The sequence below is a fragment of the Oreochromis aureus genome, linkage group 7 (genome assembly GCF_013358895.1).
Source record: "Oreochromis aureus strain Israel breed Guangdong linkage group 7, ZZ_aureus, whole genome shotgun sequence".
In the NCBI taxonomy this organism is placed as follows: domain Eukaryota; kingdom Metazoa; phylum Chordata; class Actinopteri; order Cichliformes; family Cichlidae; genus Oreochromis; species Oreochromis aureus.
In genome coordinates this window covers 53,218,697-53,231,343 of record NC_052948.1, presented here as the reverse complement: position 1 = coordinate 53,231,343, position 12,647 = coordinate 53,218,697, and the positions used below count along the sequence as shown (strand labels likewise).

The window sequence follows — 12,647 nt, the reverse complement described above, 5'->3', positions numbered from 1 at the left end:
CTTCCATCTGCAGAGTGCTATTCTCTACGACACAGAGACAGAAGAAAAGATTCCATGGACGACCGATCGGTGAGCTCCCGTAGTAGTGACGGTAAGGATATTTAAAATCCTTTTTATGTTTTTGAGCCTCTGTTTAAATTGGTACAGCTCTAGTTTGCGCCACTCTAAAAGCACAAGCAGACATCTAAACATCTTTTCAATTGGCTTGGCTAAAGCTGGTAATAGTTAAGATTATAATGAGGGGAAGATAAACAAAACAGGCCCCAAACCTGCTGTACAGCAAGTGTGGAGCGCTAACTAAACAACACAATGTATCAGGACCCATGGTCTACAGCTAAACATCTGAAGAAGATGTTTGAACGTAAAACAACCATAGGAGATTGAAAATAAAAAAAATTTTAAAAAGTGAATAAAGCAAAGGAGAAAACACAAAATAGGAGTGGGTAAAGAAAGAAAGAATGAAGGAATGATTGGAGATAGCAAATGAGAGAGTGAGTCAGACTGTGTTATGGTAGGTACTTGAACTAAAGAGATCGTACAGAGAGATGTTGAGGGCTGATGACATGCATACCTCCCTCTTCAACTCACTTTGACGCAGCTGCTATTTTAAGTTATCTCAGCTGCATGCTGCTTCTCCTCCGCTCACCCTCAAAATATTTTCTCTTGCTCTTTTTTATCTCTTTCATTCACGAGCATTTTGATGAATGCCAAAAACTTGTTATTATTACTGAGCATTAGTATAGATGATAATCCACAAGCCATAATATAGTGATCACAATACCATTACCATAATGTTTTCTACATTGCAGCTCCCAGTTTACAAAATCGAAGATACTCTTCTGTGGCCAGGATTCATTCTATGACCATCGAGGCTCCAATAACAAAGGTATGCTGCTTTAAGCAGTGGAGTTAATCATTTACAGTAAAATAAACCTTAAATGTACCATAGCAAATGCTATGTAAAAACGACCAGAAGTCACAACTTGCAGTGTGTTTTTATCCCTCGATGCCAGAGACATGTCCACAACTCAGAACTCATCGTGTACGTTCATCCATCTGGTCTTTTTTTTTTTTTTTTCATTATAAGAAGCCACAATGACTCAACAAAGAACTTAGAAAAATTAACCTGTTAAAGGTCACTGAAACTCAGAAAGCACTTTTTTTTCTTGGTTATAACCCTTTAAATTTCATACTCTTTTGATGACAGCGTTGTACTCAAATAAAATGAAACATTTATCAGATCATAAAAGAGGAAATCGTGGCATTTTGTTTCCAAAGTCAGCTTTATTGTGACTTCATAATGTTTTTCACTGTTGTAGCTGTTGTCCAAGTAACTCAGGAACAAAGTCGATGTGTTTAGACATATTCATAATATCTAACATATTAAGGATTCAGTAGCTTGAGGGACCACCTTTCACAGTAATGACATGAAGTGCTAACTGCTAACTGGCTACTCTTTTTCCTCATTCCCAGGTAATAAACATCATCAATGCGGCTCAGGAGAGTAGTCCAGTAACGGTAGCCGAAGCTCTGGACCGTGTGTTGGAGATCCTGAGGACCACTGAGCTCTACTCCCCTCAGCTTGCCTCCAAAGAAGATGACCCACACACAAGCGACCTGGTTGGCGGGCTTATGAGTGTAAGAATTAGTTAGTATACATACTTAAATATTGGTTCGTAAGTTGAAATGCCTGAGACACTTTATAAGGAGACATAAGAAACAGGCTGTTTTTAATCACAGTGTAAAACTGTTACCTCATGCGTATAAAATATAAAAAGGCATTTTCATTCAGCCGAGAAATGTTTGCCTTCAGCAATCACGTTTGTGTTTTTGTACTGCCAACAGTTTTTATTTAATTTGAATTTGTTGAATAATCCCAACTATGAGGTGAGTCACTGCACGCATGCATTTCTGTTCTGAAAGCAAGTTTTAGGTTCCAGCAGCAATATTATAGACCGCTGATGCAGTCTATCAGTCAAAATGTTTAATGTATGTTTTTTCTCCGCAGTATAGATCTGTTGTGTTTTCTAGTAACTACCAAAAGTACATCAATTCAGTGACAATGTGATGGTAAAGGAGATACCAGCTCTACTTTTCTCTTCCTATTGTTCTGGTTCAGGCTCATCTTGTATTCATCTCTCCAAAGAAGTTTTTTCAAAACAGGCTCTTTCTGACAAAGTCTTATTTGGCCTTCTTGTTCTTGAATGCAACCAGTGCTTTGCACCTTCTTGTAAACCCTGTATCTCTGTTTATGAAGGTGTCTCTTGATTAAAGACTTTGATGGTAAATGGTAAATGGACTGGTTCTCATATAGCGCTTTTCTACTCTCACTGAGCACTCAAATCGCTTTATAAAGAGCGCTTTGAGAATGATGTACCTACTCCTCAAGAGTCTTCTTGTCAAGAGGTTTGCCTTAACCAAGAAAATAATTCTTTAATTATCCCCTTTAGTTGTCTTTTAGTGTTGCTGTGCATTCATTCTTTAAAAAAATGTACCAGATTGTTGATTTGGCCACATCAAAAATTCTTACTATCTCTCTGATGGGTTTATTTTAGTTCCACTGTTTAATTATGGCCTCCTTCACTTGCATCAATATCTCTGTGGACCTTATCGTTGAGAGTTCCAGTGCAAAGACACCAAATGCAAGTTCAACACTCAAAATCAGCTTCAGAAAGTGACTTTCTGATGATTGGGCACTGTGTATAAAAATACCTGTAATTGCTAAACAGTTAATGCAGTACTTTTAAACTCCATTGGTTAAAGCTCTGCACTGAATTACATTAATTGAAACACACTTTTAATGGTGTACAGAGGCACAACTAAAAAAGAAACTCTGCAAAATAAAGTTTTAAAAAGCTTTCTCTTCTTGGAAATTTTACTTGTTTCACCATCTCTATGGGGAGTGGCTCACTTCTGGAAGCAGACTCGAGTGGTCAGTTAAAGAATAGCAGTTTTCTAGTCTTCCATGTTGGGTTTATTTTGATGCTTAGTCAATCCACCAACTCTCCCCAATAAATGCATCTTTCACTCCAGTTTGTTGCACTGTGTGTGCAAGTTGAAATATTGAGCAAGGCTACCACATTATTTGCTTTGGGGTTCTAATGGAATAGTCAGATGTTAAGAATAATAGGCTCACTGTTTGTCTCAAGAAACAAAATCATTTTCAAAAAATCATTTTCTTCATTTTTCCCCCTCCAGGATGGGCTGCGCAGACTCTCTGGGAATGAATATGTTTTCTGCAAAAGTAAGTTTTAATGCACTGTAATGTCAATGGCAACAAAGAAAAAGAAACAGAGAGGAATACAGCGGGTACTATTGCACACTGGTGTGTTTTCATGAGTGAATATCCACAACAAGGGGGTGAAAAATCAATATATATTGCACAATAATCCTGTGCAATATATAAATATTTAAATATATGTATATATATATTGGCAACACTGGGACAATAACTTCATAGTAGCTAGCTGTTAATGAAGCATTAGGTTAAAAACATGTGGGACTAGAGATATGTTTGGGTGTTGCCTTTTGGGTGTTGAATGTGGTCTGTTGTCTTGATGGAATCCCTTGAATAAATATTAAGTTTGAAGTTGTTGTTGGCAGGATGAAAGAGTCGCAATGTTCTTGTAACATTGTACAGTGTGTATTTTTCCATCTCAGTTTATTACATAACCCCATATAATGACTACAGTCACAAGAGCACTTAACTGAGAGATGACCCAAAGCAAGAGTCAATTTTCTGAGAAATGGTCTAATTTGTCATTATGATGAGAATGTTTTGTCATCATTTGAAAGCTGTGTCTTTGTAAGTGTAACTGCAACACCACCGGTGCTCCTTCGCTTCTCTAAATAATTTTATTGCACACTATCTTGCTGCCACAGTCTTTACATTTTCAAAACAATTACCTGTAGCCATTGTTATAAATATTACAGAGCCAACACTGGTACAATAGTTCTTTGGTCTTTTTATGGTCACATTTTTATGTGTGTGTGTGTCTGTGTGTGTTCCTGTGATTCTGTCTGTCTATTAGACATGAGTCAGAGCCAGCTGGCTATCCCAGTCACTTTGAATGATGTTCCTCCAAACATCGCTGAGATGCTGAATGATGAGGAGTGCTGGGAGTTCAACATCCTGGAGCTGGAGGCAGCTACACACAAAAGGTACAAAGATGATATAATCCAGAGAGTCCAAACAATATCAAATTCCTTGGATTTGAAAAAGCTACATATGCTTATTGGCTTCAATTCATTTCGTTATCCAGTAGTGATCTGTTTTGCTGCATTTTTCTTACTTTAACCTGTTCCACGCATATTCATCCAGTCCTTTGTGTGATCCCCTGCAGACCGCTGACGTACCTAGGCCTGAAGATTTGCACAAGTTTTGGAGTGTGTGAGTTCTTAAACTGCTCGGAGGCTACACTGCGCTCCTGGCTGCAGCTCATTGAGGCCAGCTACCACTCCTCTAACTCCTACCACAACTCCACACACGCTGCAGATGTGCTGCACGCTACAGCCTACTTCCTACGCAAAGAGAGAGTCAAGGTTAGAAGAAAAGCACACATATAAACTGGGTGACCGGCACATGAGAAAAGATCTATCTAAAACAGGAGATACTAAATAATATTTACACATTTAAAGACTTGTATATTTAGGTTTATTAAGGAAAATATACCAAAAATACACCCAAAAAAACATGTTATGCTAATAACAAGAAAATGTAATGATACTGTTGATAGAGGATGTTGTTTGCTGGTGCATATTATTAAAAAAAACTCTAGATATGCCTGCATACCACCATTTATTAAAAGGAACACAAGCAAAAAATATGAATACGACACAAAGAAAGATTCATTGTACAATCCCAATTCCAAAAAAGCTGGGATACGCATACAGATGAACTTGAATAGGACTGGGCATCTCTGTTCACGGCACCTCGTGTGTTCCAAAACCAGATAAGCAGCAGAAAATGATGGTGGATGGATGGATGGATTTAAATTCACTTTTTTATTTTATTTGCAATTGCAACTGAAAAAAAGCCTCATATAGCATCATGCAATACAGATATAGTATTCATTATATAGATTAAATTAAATCCGTCCATCCATCATTTTCTGCTGCTGGTTTTGGAACACGAGGGGAGCAATCTAAACAGAGATGCCAGGACCTATTCCAGCAAGTTCTGTCTCGCATCCATATATGCAGAGCAGTCCAGTACTGATGTGGCCTTTTGTTTCCACTGTTTTCTTCAGAGCAGTCTGGACCAGCTGGATGAGGTGGCAGCACTGATAGCAGCAGCAGTCCACGATGTGGACCACCCAGGCAGGACCAACTCCTTCTTGTGTAACGCAGGTAGTGAACTGGCCATACTCTACAATGACACAGCCGTTCTGGAGAGCCACCACGCAGCCCTCGCCTTCCAGCTCACTGTCCGTGACAGCAAGAGCAACATTTTCAAGAACATCGACAGGTCAGTAGAAGCAGCACACCTGTTGTTTTTTTTTTCTTTTTGTTTTCTTCTTAATCACAGCTGATAAACATTAGCATGCAGCAACGATGCAGCGTGTGAATAGATGCTGATCTTATTTTACCCTTTGCATACAGGACTCAGTTCCGAACGCTGCGACAGGCCATCATAGACATGGTGCTGGCCACAGAGATGACCAGACACTTTGAGCACGTCAGCAAATTTGTGAACAGTATCAACAAGCCAATGGCTGCCATAGAGGAGACCAGCACGAGTGTAAGTGTCAGATAGCTTCAGAGGCACTCAGTAAGAGCAAATAATAAGGTGTATAAATTTTGGAAAAATACTGAATGTAATAAACTTTTTAAAAGACAGAATTATTTCACATTAATTGTTTTATCTTGACTATTATATCTGTGTTAACCCCATAAAGCCTGAAATATGAAATCATTGTAGCCAGAAGGTTCTAATCTTTGAAACTGGAGTGTTTATTGAAGGACAAGAAATGAAATATCAATTTTAAATTTGATTAGTTTTCATTTTTATCATCCTTTTGCTGCAAAAACTCTCAAAACCTCATGCAGTGAATACTGGAGGGGAAAACTGTGACTGAGATTAAAATTTGATTAACTGCTCAGCAGTAGTTTGCTTAGTCTGTCGAAGGATTTTTTTTTCTTTTTTTTTGCAAATGATGCGAATGGTGTCAAATTAGCTCTTTCCAGGAAACTTTCCAGGCAGTTATTAGAAATCAGAGTTACAAAACAGATATGTGATGAGACAATGTGTCTCAGTATATGTGTTTGTGTGTCTTATGTCCTTCATTTTTCTGTATGTTCCAGATGCTTATATCTGCTGTGTCTTTCCCACAGAGCATGAACAGTGACTGTGAGGGTCAGGCCAACATCAGAAACTCTCCAGAGAACCGTCTGCTGATAAAGAGGATGCTGATCAAGTGTGCAGATGTGGCAAACCCCTGCAGACCACTCGAGCTCTGCATCGAGTGGGCTGGACGGATCTCTGAGGAGTACTTTGCACAGGTGTGGGAGCAGCAGTAAAACAGCTTAGTTTAATAGCGGGTTTAAAGCTTAGAACAGAATCATAACTGTGAAGATAGTCAACTGTTCATTTAATTTTATTTGTTTTTGCTTAATCACTTTGCATACTTTATTAGATAAATGGCCTCCTGCTGTCTAAGCTCCCTGTTTATTGAATTACGTGTGTTTCCCTGCAGACAGATGAGGAGAAGAGACAAGGGCTGCCAGTGGTGATGCCCGTTTTCGACAGGAACACCTGCAGTGTCCCCAAATCTCAGATTTCCTTCATAGACTACTTCATCACTGATATGTTTGACGCCTGGGATGGTAAGAGCAAAAAATTCAGCTGTGTTCTGTGTTTCTCTCTCAGGGGTGGTTTTCCACGCAGTGTTCTTAGTCATTTTCTTCTTTGTTTCCATTTCAATAGAGTGGAGTGTTCCTAGAATATATTTACACACATATTAAGTCTGACTGTGCAGCTAAAAGGTCAGGATCATAAATCATAGATTGGGACTTGCTGCTTAACAAGTTTAAATGTTTACTTTCACAGAACAAAAGTACCTGTTGTTCCATAAGAAGCCATTTGCTTGCTAAGGATTCCTCTGATGCTTTCACTCAGACCATTTCCCAAATGATCTTTTGCATCTTTTCTCTTGAAGTGAAAATTGTTTCACATTCTACACGTGACTGCAATCTTTAGTAAATGTCCTAAAGTTACCAGCCTGCTTCTGTTAGTCCAAGCAGTCTTGTTTCACTTGTTTCTAAATACTTTCTGTAGATGCGAGATTGATAACAAAAATGCATTCCCGACAACACTGTCATCAACAGAAACTGGTGAGGTTTGCTCAGATTGCAAAATAAAGACTGTGACAAAGTTAAAAACTAGTAATATAAGCTGGACAGTCACTGACTGGTTCATAGACCACCATTTAAAAGGGTTTTTTTTTCTTTTGTTTGTTTGTTTTTGGGATGCCAGAAAAGGCCAGATTTGAGTGAAACTGAGATTAGAGCTAGAGAGTTATCAGCTAATACTTCCCCTATCTCGCTAGCTCGGATAGAAAGCTGCATCCATAAATCAACTTGATATTAACTGGAACACTAAATTTGGCGACTGAAAATCCTAAACTGTAAATTTATATACCAAACAAGACAAAACAGCAACCACCTCTCACTCGCACAGCAGCCAAGCCCCTAATAATTTGCAATAAATCACAACAACAGTTGCCTCAAGGTGCTTTGAATGAATCAATTAACAATACAAAACTTTGAGCCTTAAAGGCGTCAACTTGACAGCATTATCGTTATCGTTAACTTGGTTTCCCTGGGTCTTTTCCCGCGTGTTATGAATAAATCTTCCTTTTTTTGGTAGCAGTACTGGTTTTATTTTGTTGTATTTATCCGCGACACCCTAAAGGCCAGTCCGTAAAAATACAGTCGGACATAACGTGGTCGGTGGTGCAAAAAGGGTTGGGGACCACTGGCCAATAGGATGCGACGCCTCTGCAAAACAACTTCCGGTAACATAGAGGTCCATGGGAAAACAGCCCTCTGCTCTCTTGTGCTGCGATCTCAGTAAACACTTTCCTAATAACTTTGTGCGGTCAGTCACAAGTGTCAGGTCATGTTGAAATAAAACATATAAATTTTCTTAAATATGGTTATTATTAGGAAATACTGGTGGCTCAGGACCGTCTCAGCAAAACAGTCTTTGATCTGCACAGAGAGGTTTATCATGCCATTTAAGAAAACATTTCTAAAACAGGAAAAATTCATTTTTCTGGATTGGAAAAAGGAGAATTATTCACGGTATGCTAACAACAGATCAATCATAAATTGTTAGTCAGTGAGTGTGCAGGGTCCTGCAGTTATCCTTTTCCAAAACAGCAAGACTGCAGTGGCTTGGCTCATCAGCCTAGATGATGATTTCTGTTTGAACCATAAACCTTGCTTTGATTTCAGTTTAAAGTTCAGTTTAAAGAAGCTCCCCCATTAATATCTTCAAAAGGCTGCTGATTTATGTATTAATGGTTGCTTTCTCTGTTAAGCCAGGTTTTAGTTTTCAGGATCTGAGCGTATTCACATATAAAGGGGTTTCATATAACTCTTCTGCTGCACAAAATCATTACTATGAGTGCAGTTTGCTCCAGTTTGTTATCAGATGGTGTTAAGAAAATCTATAAGAACAAAACGGATGTAAAAAAAAAATGCATTTAAGTAAGAGATTAATGCTGCAGAAAGTTGTTAATCTTCAGTTTACAAGGGGTAAAATAAGCATTTTAATTCAAGTTCATTCTTTTCATGTTAAGTGCACTCTCTGTGCTGCTGTTTTATTTGTATGTGACAGCTACCCATTACAGCTCTGAATCGTTATACACGATCTGTTTAAACATTGAAGGTTACCGTTCCATAGTCTAATAAAGGATGGAAAAATTGCTTTAGTTTGTCAGCAGATTAAAGCGAAATCAAAATTAAGTTGTTTTTATTTATTTTTTTATTGACTGAGGAGGTGTTTTTGTATTCTGTGTTCCAGTAGCTGAAATAAAGAGTCTTAGCATGTAAACATGCATTTTCTGCATCACCAAATGAATATATGCGCATTTCAGTTGGACTGAACAGTTTGCTCTCCTCTAACTTTACAGCTGGGCTTCATTTGTTGCATTAGTAAGGTAGAGCTTAACAGCTTGCACATGTAAAACTTATTCACCTACCAGAGAAAATATGCTGAAAATAAAAGCGTTAATGAAAATGTGACTCTTCCAGCTGTCTCTTCAGCATATGTTACCATGGTGATTTAGCCAGGTAGAAAGGGAGCCACTTTCATGACGCAGAAGATTCTACCTCTAAGCTCGTCAAAGCTCACTAACCTATTAATCTTGCTTCCTACTACACCCTTATGGTCAGCTCTAATGTTCCTCAAGCTGTATTTGAGCATGTGGTGGGACGCATTATCCCACTTGATTTTGGAGAGGGGGATATGAATGCCAAGACCTACCCTGTCCCAACAGGAAATTGCATTGTAACATGATTAATGTTACTTACTGCAATGTTGTGTCTGCTCAGTGTAACCTTTCTTTGGGGACAAGCACTAAACCAGTCTGGGTTAAGACCTCTGAATCACTTCCCACATTTCCAGTTTGTTCCATAACTCAAATGCAATGATTGAAACAATTAGGCATTTCAGTCCAACTAAAACAAAACCTCTGACAGTGCCATCTTGACTCCTGGCCTCTTTTGTTGCCGTCAGTGATTTCTGCATTTTTCTTTGTAGATTGCAGGAGAGAAAATGACAGGAAAGAGATAATGAGAGAAAGTGATGATGAGTGGAACGGGACAGTATGCTGCCTGTACTAGTTCCCCATTCCCACTGAATTCCCCTCTTAGCATAGTCTCCCCGAGAGGCAGCTTGTTTACTGTCAGCTCTGATGTCACGGAAAGATTCCAAACGCCAGTGGGATGGGGAGAAATTACAAGAGTATCAGGGGAGTGGAAGTCAGGGAAATAGTGGCAGGGATGAGGGTGGAGGGGTCGGCTACGATCGCTCGACTGGGGAAAGGACAAGCAGCCGAGCAGAACTTCACTTGCACATAAACACAAAAAAACACATGCAGCCTCTTTCAATTCACCAGGGTCACTGTCAGGACAAGGCAGGGGTCATTGTTAGTTCCACAGATGCAGTGTGGGTCGTCAACAAGGCCGGAAACAAGGATGTAAACAACACAAGCCGAAGCTGTGGTGCCTCAGGCTGTGGGTGTGTGTGAGAGAGAGAGAGGCAGAGAGACCTTTGAGCCCCAGCTGACCTTTAATGTGGGAGAACCATTGTAGAGTCTATGTAGCATTAGCAACTGTACACAAACTGACTGCACATAGCCTGCTACAAATGTTAACAGCCCATGTGGAATGATAACAGGAAGTCAGTGGCAAATGTAGGTGTTTATCGCTGAATTCCTGTTTTTGTGTGTCTGTGTGTGTGTGTGTGTGTGTGTGTGTGTGTGTGTGTGTGTGTGTGTGTGTGTGTGTGTGTGTGTGTGTTTGTTACTTTGTTTTTTGAAAATATAATTTACATATGTGTTTGTTGCATTCTCTCTACTGGTATTATTCATGGTTCTTTGAATAATGTAACTGATATTTTGAGACTTGATACATTAAAATTACTTATATAGATATGAGACATATGGCCAACCAGGCTATATCTGCAGGTGTCCCTTTAATCTTTTGCCACCTGTCATCTGAATTGCACCATATATGTTCCACATATTTTAAAACCACTGTCAGGTTAAATGAATATAAACTACAGTGTCAACGGGAACAGTAAGTTTTATAGTTGCAGTCTTAGGCTTCAGTCACACAGGGATAGGGCCTAGAGGCCAGTCATGTGGAAAAACAAAAACATATTCCCAGACCAGTTGCGCATGGTTGCTGGCAGTAGCTGTGAAAGCGATTGCTAACGCCCCAGCTGCGCAGGCCAAGAGACCATTCAGTGACCCACTGGTAACCAGAAATGGCTAGGAAAAGTACGTATTCCACAACCGGTTGCTGGAGGTTATTGGCAGTTGCTAGCATGAAAATTGCACATAGCTATAAAAAGCACACTGATAATGCTTTGATTGATGTAGATTTGTCTGCAAACACTACCAAGCAACTAATCAAACTGTAAAGAGTTTTGAGGACAACCAGAAACAGAGAATGCCTTCTAGTTGCACCTTTGGTTGAAGCTTTAATGCTGAAGGCTGATGTTGTCCATTTCCAGTAACTGATAGCAACCTCCAACAACTATTCGCCAACTAGTCAGGGAGTAGACATTTTTCCTAAGTGACCAGAGGTTGCCAGGGTTCCAGAAGTTCTTACCAGCTTTTACAGAGGCACCATTGAGAGTGTGTTGACAAGCAGCATCTCTCTCTGGCACCAGAACAGCGGTGCTTCAGACAAAACGGCCCTGAAAAGAGAGGTGAGGTCAGCTGAGAGGACTATTAGGGTCACACTGCCATCTATTGAGGGTCCAGCCAAACAACACTCCTTATCCAGAGCAAAAAACATCATCAGGGACACCTTCCGCCCCAACCCCAGCCTGTTCTCACTTCTGCCCACAGGCAGACGGTATCATAGCCTGAGGTGCAAGTCGATGGGGTTCTGTGGAAGCTGCTTTCCACCAGCCATCAGAAAGCACAGAAACTGCTTCTATTCCCTAGATTATTATACTCTACTAATCGGTCAACAAAAAAATTTCAGTGCAATCAGCATTTCTCTTTTGCAGTAATTGAATTGGTTTTTTATTTGTGTTTTCTAAATATGTACCACTGACTTTATATTTATTTATTTATTATATTTGCCTTTTTTTTAACTGTATTGACATTTTTTATATGTCTTTATGTAAGCTTGTGCTACGTAATTTCGTTCTGCATTGCGTCTTTGAGGTAGTGCTGAATGACAATAAAGTAAATCTTGAATCTTGAATCTTGAAGGGGTGTCAACAAATAGTCTCTCAGCTTGTGTGAAGTATCCAAGAGTCTGTGACAAGGGCTGATTTGTGAAGGCTGGAAGGCAGAAGGTTTCCAAACAGCAGTTCATTTGTTGTGTCCCTGGTATTTATTGTTTAGATCCCGGTGCCAAAAAACAATCCATGGACAGAAAACCAGTGAATCAGTGACATGGTCACTGGCAGCCAGCACTAACTGATGCTTGTGGGGAGTGAAGGCTGGTCTGTCTGGTTAATTCTTAATTCTGCTTGTATGACAAAGGTGTCAAAGTAATGTGTGTGGGGCTATATAAGTGCAGACCAGTCAGAGTGCTCATGCTTACCTAATCAATCACCAAATATGCCATCAATGTCCGAACTGGATCATGAAGTAATGGCCGTGTATGAGAAATGTGATGTTTCTTTTTCATCACATGGACAGCTAGATGAACTGCTTACCTGGAAAACCATGGCACTATGAGAAAAAGGCATGTCCATGTAAAACTGTGATACTCACACACTGCACACATTACCTATTACACACACCAAATTTGTCCAAAAGTGGTTTGAGGAAGATTACAAAGAAGTCAAGATGTTGATTTGGCCTACAAATGACCTGATTGAGAAATTGTGGGATGTAATGGAAAATCAAGTCCAAACCATGAAGGGTTTTATCTCCTGCCTTTCACACTTTGGT

At 39.6% G+C, this 12,647-nt stretch overlaps 1 protein-coding gene across 2 annotated transcripts in view; it reads left to right on the top strand.

Moving 5' to 3' along the window:
• The window catches only part of pde8b (phosphodiesterase 8B), a 53,278-nt gene that overhangs the window by 34,021 nt on the left and 6,610 nt on the right, over nucleotides 1-12,647 (top strand). For both annotated transcript variants that reach the window (XM_039615020.1, XM_031734360.2), the window contains exons 12-21: nucleotides 14-91; nucleotides 810-886; nucleotides 1,474-1,638; nucleotides 3,199-3,244; nucleotides 4,032-4,161; nucleotides 4,344-4,542; nucleotides 5,250-5,467; nucleotides 5,602-5,740; nucleotides 6,334-6,501; nucleotides 6,696-6,825. In XM_039615020.1, coding sequence (XP_039470954.1) covers nucleotides 14-91; nucleotides 810-886; nucleotides 1,474-1,638; nucleotides 3,199-3,244; nucleotides 4,032-4,161; nucleotides 4,344-4,542; nucleotides 5,250-5,467; nucleotides 5,602-5,740; nucleotides 6,334-6,501; nucleotides 6,696-6,825 — 1,350 coding nt within the window. The remainder of the gene's footprint in view (nucleotides 1-13; nucleotides 92-809; nucleotides 887-1,473; nucleotides 1,639-3,198; nucleotides 3,245-4,031; nucleotides 4,162-4,343; nucleotides 4,543-5,249; nucleotides 5,468-5,601; nucleotides 5,741-6,333; nucleotides 6,502-6,695; nucleotides 6,826-12,647) is intronic.